The 9,246-nt window shown below is 35.5% G+C and overlaps 1 protein-coding gene across 1 annotated transcript; it reads left to right on the top strand.

Annotated features, from left to right (window-relative positions):
* Positions 1 to 3,573: 3,573 nt before the first annotated feature.
* LOC132035521 (uncharacterized) lies at positions 3,574 to 5,557 on the top strand. Its single transcript, XM_059425814.1, has 2 exons — positions 3,574 to 3,821; positions 4,504 to 5,557. The coding sequence occupies exons 1-2, from the start codon at positions 3,679 to 3,681 to the stop codon at positions 5,291 to 5,293; spliced, it is 933 nt and encodes a 310-aa protein (XP_059281797.1). The 5' UTR covers positions 3,574 to 3,678; the 3' UTR covers positions 5,294 to 5,557.
* The last annotated feature ends 3,689 nt before the right edge of the window (positions 5,558 to 9,246 follow it).

Raw genomic sequence — 9,246 nt, 5'->3', positions numbered from 1 at the left:
CTTCTACAAGACTAAGTTCCCCTTTGCCGAAGGATCAGGTAACTTGGCCGACAGCATAGAAGTGATCCTAGATGAAACTGAGGAAGAAAGAAACCAACACGATTTTGAAAAAGACCAGACTAATAATGTAGGTACAAACGAAACTCAAATGGAAGAAATACGGACACCGAATACCAAACCTACGGATCAACCAGAATTAGACTGGACAGATGTCGGTCCAAATAGTGAAAGTGTGGAGGAAGTACAGACGGAAGGTATCCGGGCCAGCAAAAGGACACCAGAGGAACAGTTGGGTCGGGGTAAACGTCAGAAGCATGAATTGATTCGATTGCGTGACTACATTACTGAAACATTCCAGAAAAAAAGTTCATCAACGCATCCGTTCGATCCTCAGCAACCCTCAGGTGTACCTTATCCTTTAGCTAACTATATATCCTGTGATATTTTTCCTCACAACACCAAAGGTTCCTTGCAACAATTACCACAGGAACCAAACCAAAAACCTTTTCGGAGGCAATGAAAAAGGAACATTGGAAAATAGCCATGCAGCAAGAGATCCAAGCGTTGGAGGATAATGGAACATGGACACTAGAAACTTTACCACCGGATAAGAAAGCAGTCGGATGTAGATGAGTGTACAAAATAAAGTACAACTCTGACGGTATAATTGAGCAATATAAAGCTCGTTTGGTCATCTTCAGAAATAAACAAGAGGAAGGAATTGCTGCAACAAAACTTTTTCTCCGGTTGCTAAGGGTAGTAACCATTCGGACCTTCCTGCAGTTGCGGCTGCGCAAAATTAGGAGTTGCATCAGATGAATGTGAATAATGTCTTCTTGCACGGTGACCTTACAGAGGAGATTTATATGAAATTGCCACCGGAATTTCGCGTTCCTAATTCGGGGCAAGTATGTTGACTCCGAAAATCTTTGTATGGTTTGAAGAAAGCTCCAAGGTGTTGGTTTGAAGTGCTTTGATGAAATATGGTTTCAAACAGTTGTACTCAGATTATTCTCTATTCACTTTGCACCGCGGAGGTATCTTTGCTTAACATCTTAGTATATGTGGATGACTTGATTATCTTTGGAAATGATCATAGTGCCATTGAACAATTCAAAGACTATCTCTGCACATGTTTTTACATGAAGGATTTGGGACCTCTGAATTATTTTCTGGGCATTGGAGTTGCATGCGGACCAACTGGATTATTTCTCTGTCAATGAAAATATGCCTTGGAATAATCTCTGAGTCCGGTTTACTGGGAGCTAAACCAATCAATACTCCAATGGAGCAGAATCACAGTTTGGCGTTGGCCAAAGGATCCCCTTTGGGAGATCCGGAACCAAACAGATGTCTAGTTGGTAGACTCATATACCTCAGTTTTAGGAGACCTGAGTTATCATATTGCGTGCATGTTCTGTCCCAATTCATGCAACAGCCGAAGGAAGCACACTGGAACGCGGCTCTTCGTGTAGTGCGCTACTTGAAGAAGAACCCAGGACAAGGTATTGTGGTGAGAAAATATTGTGATCTCCAGTTATATGGATCTTTGTGATTTGGACTGGGCTGGATGCCCGTTGACTCAAAAATCACTTATCGGTTGATTTATCTGCCTCAGGAATTCACCCATATCATGGAAAACCAAGAAGCAACACATTGTCTCTTGCTCGTCAGCGGAGGCGAAATACCGGTCAATGGCAATGACAATCTGTGAATTGAAATGGCTAAAGGGAATCTTGCATAGTTTGGGCGTTGACCATAAATCTCAGGTGGAAATGTATTGTGATAGTCAAGCGGCATTATATATTGCACGCAATCAGTGTTTCATGAACGGACTAAATATATTAAAGTTGACTGTGACTACGTCCGGGACGCACTCCAATCCGGTGTAATACTTCCCTGTCATGTGTCCACCAGTGAGCAATTGGCCGATATGTTTACAAAGGCTTTGGGCAAATCGCAGCATCAATATTTGCTTGGCAAGTTAGGCACTGGGGACCCTCATGCTCCAACTTGAGGGGGGTATTGAGAGTATATAATAGTTTATTTATGGTACAATTGTAATTATGGTAATATAGGAATTATAGTTCTATTAGAATATGGTTACCTTGTTAGACTAAGAGAACGAAGACCTTACTTCTATATAAGGAGGTCATTATGATGAATACAAAACAGAAAGAATCTCCCATTATTCTTGTCTCTCTAAAGTCTCGTCCCTGTCTCAAGTCCTTTATGAATTTGTTAAAAAATCTACTCCTATCACTGTTTATAATAAATGCATTTTTTACTATGTGGGTTTTGAGTTCTCTCCTCCTCCCTTCTATTTTAAGTTTTGTTATTTTTAAGTTTTAATTGACTATGACGAAATTATCAGAAAGAGCAACTTTTCTATATTTTTATTACAGAGCGTGTCTGTTTCTTAACTGGATTCTTTCATTATTCGTAGTTATTAACTATTATTGATCACTGTTTATTGCTCTTAGTCCACATAAAAATTTCATGCTATTAAAAAATTTACACAGAATTAGAGGTAAACTAATAGACGTTGCATTTCTAAAATAACTAGTCAATTTTCCTTTAACAGTATTAGTTTAAACAAGATTCATTAAAGAATTTTATATTTGTATTAATCCACTAAATATGTATAAAAATTAAATTTCAGAACCCGACTTGACTCAGCTTCTAATAAACATGACTAGCTAGCAACGTACTTGCACTCAAATATGGTGAGTGTACAAAGTCACTCTTATAAGACGAACAAGATTCGGACTCATGTTATCTAAATAAACAAGTAATTAATTTGCATAAGGAGAATGTACTCAAATGGCTAAGCTCACCAAGGATTTTGATTGCACATGAACTGGACTTGTCTTTGAAAGATAACATTTGTTTTAGGTTACGTAGTTCATCTACTTCTTTTCCTTTGAAGAAAGAACAAACTTATTGAATTCTCAATTAGTGTGAGTGACGACTAGCAAGTTTGATCTTAATGAGATAGAAAGAGCTGCGTTTTGGACGCTTACAATGTGCTCTGGATTTGGTTTTGGTTAATATTTAAAAATAGTGTTTCAAAAAGCAATTGTTGTGTTTTGAATTGATTATAAAACAATGATTTTATTAAATAATTACTCATTCCGTTTCACCTTGTTTCACACTATTTCATTATAAGTCCGTTAAAAAAGAATGACATAAATTTTTATTTAAAAAATGAGAAACTTTTATAATCATACAAATGGTATGACATGTTTAAGTTAATAAGTTTCGAAAACTTATAGCCACACATTTGTTATGGCATGTTTAAGACCGTTATTTTAAAAGTTTCCTATCTTTCTAATATTTCGTGTGAGTTAAATTATTCCAAACAAAATGAAACAGATGGCTCAATTATAATGCAACTTTGGAACTTATTAAATAGTTATTCAAATCCTAATACATTATCAAAGTAAATTTATCATGTAAAAATTCGAATAATCTTTTAGTCCCTATATTGTGTCAAAATTATTTACATAGGGAAACAAAGATACTGCATAATGCCTTTTGCCATCAGTATATATAACCCTCTCGCTTTTCCCCCCGTCTCATCTCATTGCCCCATCTTTCCTCTTCACTATCTTTCTCCAAAACCACAAGACTAGACACTAGCAACAGAACCACTTAAGTTTTGTGTTAACTAAAAAGATGGGCTCATTGGTAGGGCATGTAGCACCAGGGTTTGGGTTTTTTCTTATTGGTATTTGGCACTTGCTCAATCACACAAAATTACATGCTCTGCACCCAAAATCCTACACTTCCTTGCCATGGTTCCCAGCTCCAAGAATCAGGTATTTTCTGCTTTTTTTGATTATTCAGAACAGTTTCAGGATTTAAATATGACGAGTTAGACTTTTAAGATCGTAAACACTTAACTTATATATTGTACTTTTGATTAGACCTTTTCTTGATCATTCAGAGCAGTACTTTCAGGATTTAAATTTGATGAATTCGACTTTTAAGATACTTAGAACTTAACGTAGTATATTGTACTTTTGGTTAGAGCTTTTATTGATTACTCAGAGCAATTTCAAGATTTAAATTTGATGAATTCGACCTTTAAGATTCTTAACACTTAAATTTATTATACTTTTGATTGGAGTTTTTTTTTATTAATCAGAGCAGTTTTAGGATTTAAATTTGACGAGTTTGAGTTTCAAGATTCTTAACACTTATATATTGTACTTTTGATATGCAGTTTCAAGATTCAAGTTTGGCAAGTTCGACATTTAAGATTTTTACCACTTAACTTATATATTGTACCTTTGATTAGAGTTTTTCTTGATTATTATTAAGACTGAGTTTCAGGATTTAAATTTGACAAGTTCGACTTTTAAGATTCTTAACACTAACTTTTATATATATATATATATCTTTGCTTGACTATTCAGATCAGTTTCAGGAGTTTAAGTTTGACGAGTTCAATTTTTAAGATTCTTAACACTTAACTCATTGTATTTTTGAAATCATCAGGTATGCGGAGCTTTTTGTGATTATGGTTGGCACCTTATTGTCCATATCAATGGAGCTCTTCATTGGTCCATCAAAACACCAACCTCTAGACTCTGATGGAACCATTCCTTCATATCATCTCCATAACTTTGAACATGCAAATATCTCCCTTAATTTCTTTGTCTATGCAGCCTTTTCAATAATATTGGACAAAATCATCCCTTCAACCCCAGCTCAACATGGGCTTACATTATTTCTTGGAGCTGTTGCTTTTTTCCAAGAACTCCTCCTCTTCCATCTTCATTCCACTGACCATATGGGTGTCGAAGGACAATACCATTGGCTTCTCCAAATTGTCATTTTTTCGTCTTTTGCCACTACCCTTCTGGGAATTCCTTTCCCAAAGAGTTTCTTGAACAGTTTTGTTAGATGTTACAGCATTATGTTTCAAGGAATTTGGATGATGGTCATAGGTATCATGCTTTGGACACCGGATTTTATCGCCAAAGGTTGTTTTTTGAACACGGAAGACGGGCGTAAAGTGGTTAGATGCCATGACAAGGAAGCACTTGTTAGAGCAAAGTCATTAGTAAATATACAATTCAGTTGGTATTTAGTTGGAATCACTGTTCTTACCGTCTCTCTTTATTTGGTCCTCGTCAAGTTTTTCAGAGAAAATGTTTACTTGTCTTTAATGAGCAAATTTGAGGATCATGAGGATTGGGAGGATGTTGAAGCTCAGAAGAGAAAACTTGTCAGCCAAGGTGAACCAAAGAGGTTTCTTGAAATGGGAAAACAAGAGCATAATTAGAAATGGAGTGTGTGTGTGTGTGAATGTGCGGGGGCGTGGTGTGGTGAGAAAAATAAAAATGTATATATACTATGGTTTGGCAGCCTAGTAAAAATAAAACAACTGAAATGGTGGGCAGGGGATTCTGTTCAAAGTTTGTTTTTATATTTAGGGGAGGCCTACATGTGAGGGACGGGGCTTATGTGAGAAATGTTGATTGTTGGAAGGAATTTGATTAATAAATCATGTTCAATTATCATAAAATTCCTGTTTTTTGTTGATTGATCCTGGGTATAGCAAAGAAGGCAGAGAATTGTAGAGATTCTTATTTCCAAGTAGATGATCCAATTGAGAAAGGGGATTCATAATTTAAATATACTGAGCTCAAAATTTAAAATTCTAATTATTGACCTAATTGGATCTTTGAAATTATGGATTTTGAAGTTAATATTTACTACGGTAATATTTTAGTGGTTCTCACAAACATGTATGTACTAGTTCCTGGTACGTGGTATGTTTCCGATTAATTTTTAAAAAATTGTATATTAACATGATAAATTATCCACATGAAGGCAATATGGTAGAATGCCAGTTGGCTAACCGGGAGAAAATACTAAAAGGGAAACAATCTTCAACGAATTTATTCCAATGTCTTGTTAAAGTTGCATATTGAAGATCAATGATTTCTTAGGACTAGTGGCTTTCAGGATTAGACCAAGCAAGAACCAGTTCTCCATGAAGGACTTCATAAGCTAGACTATCCTTTTTTGTGCTCCCTCTGTACCAATTTATGTAGTATCATTTAATTTAGCATAAAGTTTAAGAAATAAATAAAGAAAGACTTTTAAAAATTGTGGTCCAAAACAAACCTTGAAATTTTTTTGTTATAAATCATTTCATTAAAGGTAAAAGAAAAATTTCAAAGTTGAATTGTTTCTAGTTAAGGAAAGGTTACATTTTTTGAGACAGACTAAAAAAAATGAAAGAGTATTGAGACAAAGAGAGTGTAATGCTTCATGTAATCTCAAATGTACAGGCATTTGCTACTTTTAAAACAAGTTCTTTCTGTTTGGTCCCCCTCTAACGCAACGTTAATATTTACACTCATGGTCCCAGACTGGGAACTGGAGTGTTTAGTTTTCTTTTGAAAAAGAAGCAGTCAATCGATAATTGCCTGGGGGGTCAATTTAATCTATTTGGCTAATTTTCCTGAAATTTTCTTATCATCTAGTGTGATTCAACCTTTTTGCATTAATCAATGCAAATGTTGATAAACTACTTCTTTCCCTGTTTTTTTCTAGTGAATAGTTGCTAGAACACTATAAAACTTGATACTTAGGTTGTCTTATGGGTTTATAAAGGCTTAAAAGGCACGATCCCAACTGAAGTCATAAGAGGAGTAAGAAGTTAAACTAGCTGAAGAGAATTAAATATGATTTTCAGCAAGTGCTGACATGAAATAATGAGATAAAGGAAAGATGGTCCGCGATAGTGAAACTTCGAACCCTGCCCAGCTTTGTGAACGGAAATAACGTCCAGTCAAGCTCACTTTCGCGAAAACGATAGAAGAGTTGCAATTGCGATGACGTCCAACCCAGGATTTTATCGCGAAAGGTTGTTTTCTGAACACGGAAGGCGGGCGTAAAGTGGTTAGACGCCATGACAAGGAAGCACTTGAAAGAGCTAAGTCATTAGTAAATATACAATTCAGTTGGGATTTAGTTGGAATTACTGTTTTTACCGTATCTCTTTATTTGATTCTCGTCAAGTTTTTCAGAGAAAATGTTCAGTACTCGTCTTTAATAAGCAAATTTGAGGATCATGAGGATTTGGAGGATGTTGAAGCTCAGAAGAAAAAACCTGTTAGCCCTGTTGAACCAAAGAGGTTTCTTAAAATGAGAAAACGAGAGAATAATTAGAAATGGATTAATGTGTGTATGCGCGGGGTTTTTTTTTGGGGGGGGGGGGGGGGGGGGTGTTTGAGAAAAATAAAAATGTATATATACTCTGGTTTTGCAGCCTAATAAAAACAACTGAAACGGTGGGCAGGGGATTCAGTTCAAAATTTATGTGGTTTAATTTGTTTTATGTTCAAGGGAGGCCCTAATGTGAGGAGGGGATGGAGCTTGATGTGAGAAAAGTTGATTGTCAGAAGGAATTTGATTAATAAATCTTGTTCAATATTGTAATGTAGTACTCGATAAAAAATCTCGTTTTCTGTTGATTGATATAAACTGGATATCGCAAAGAACACAAAAGAATAGTAGATATTTTTATTCCCAAGTAGAGTTTATAATATTGAGAAGAGGATTCTGGATTTAAATTCAATAAGTTCAAAATTTAAGGTTGTGGTGACACTTTGAACCTTTAAAATTATGGATTATTTTAAAAGTTAAGGTTCTGTTGACATGACTAGATGAAACCTGATTTTTATGAGTATTCAGTTCAAATAACTAAAAGTACTGAAGTGCAGAATGGTAAGTACATAGGATTTAACGTGAAAAAACACCCAACTCAAAACGTAAAAAACCATGATCTGCCCCAATAGCAGTTAACTCAAAAATCTACTAAACAAAGTGAGCCAGAAATTCAAGTTACAATATTGCAATCTACAGCATCCGTCCAGTAGACTAGTTTACTAATTTGGCCCAATCCGATGAATCATACACCCTATTCCCAAATAGCTAAAACCCGCTCCTCTTTTTTCTTAACCCTCCTCCTAGACCTTCTTCTCCCTACCAAGTCTCTTCACCCTATCCATGAAATCTTGAGTTCTCTCTCTCTCTCTCTCTCTCTCTCTATCTCTCTCTCTCTCTGTCTCTCTCTCTCTATTTTCTTCATTTGTAGCTAGGGTTCAAATGGTTTGTCAATCAAAGATGTTTTTGACGATTGGAGTAATAATTTTTTTTAGATCTTGGAATGAAGATTTTGGTCCCACTGAGTGTTTTTATTGACATCATTTTCTCAATTTTTTCAACGGGTAATTTCTCATCTCCAAAGTGACACTAAATACTGATAAGCTCAATTTCTTCGACGATGATAAGATTTATTTTGAATCTCTCACTGAAGAAGAAGAAGAAGGAATATAAACATTGTGAGATGACTCTTGTCGATGTTGTCTTCGACACCATATTCTTCTTTTTATTGCTTGGTTCTTCTGTGTTTGTTGAGGGAAAATGGAGATTGTGGTGTTGATGGGTGCTTGACTTGGACTTGATTTTTCATTGTTAATGGATTTTGAATGGAGGAAGGTGATCTATATGATATGTATATACACCGATAATACAACATCGGTACGCAAACTAGATGTGTAAGTTGTATATATGAGTTATTTCCCCAAACTTAATTCTATCAAAAATAGCAAAGTTAGCCCAACTCCTCGATAAGGCCCATTACAAGGCTGATGTCCATCTCATAGTTTTGGGCCTAATGCGTCTTAACAAAATAGGATCATTTGCACTTTTGTGCCTATTTTATGTAGGTCTTTAAGTTTTGCGCCTCAAGAAAAATAACTTTTCCGCGGGGTATATATTTTATATTTTTGCATCATAATATTTCACGAGTTATGCGCCGCGCCCTTAGAGAACTTATGCCCCGTTAAGCATAATGAAAATCCATCCTGACGTTGACTTGTTATCACCAATATTAGTTATCCAACGAGCATCACAATATCTTTCTAAAACAAATTAGGAAATCTTTTGTAACACAAAGAAAATTCTTTTGTTCTTTTAAAATATCCAAGTATCCTAACTATACCTCTCCAATGATCATTATTTGGATTAGGAGTATATCTTGACAGTTGACAAACTGCAAAAGCAATATTCGGCCTAGTGCAATGCATATAGCTCTTTCAAAATTGATGACAAACACATCCATGTTGGGTGTTGTTTCATGATACCAGGGCAAAAATTAAAGGGAAAAGAACATCAATACCCAATACACAACATAATTATCCTTCCATGTCCCCTTTACTT

The sequence above is a fragment of the Lycium ferocissimum genome, chromosome 10, assembly GCF_029784015.1.
Source record: "Lycium ferocissimum isolate CSIRO_LF1 chromosome 10, AGI_CSIRO_Lferr_CH_V1, whole genome shotgun sequence".
NCBI lineage: Eukaryota > Viridiplantae > Streptophyta > Magnoliopsida > Solanales > Solanaceae > Lycium > Lycium ferocissimum.
Note: the sequence above shows the minus strand (reverse complement) of the source record. Positions and strands in the feature narration are given on the sequence as shown.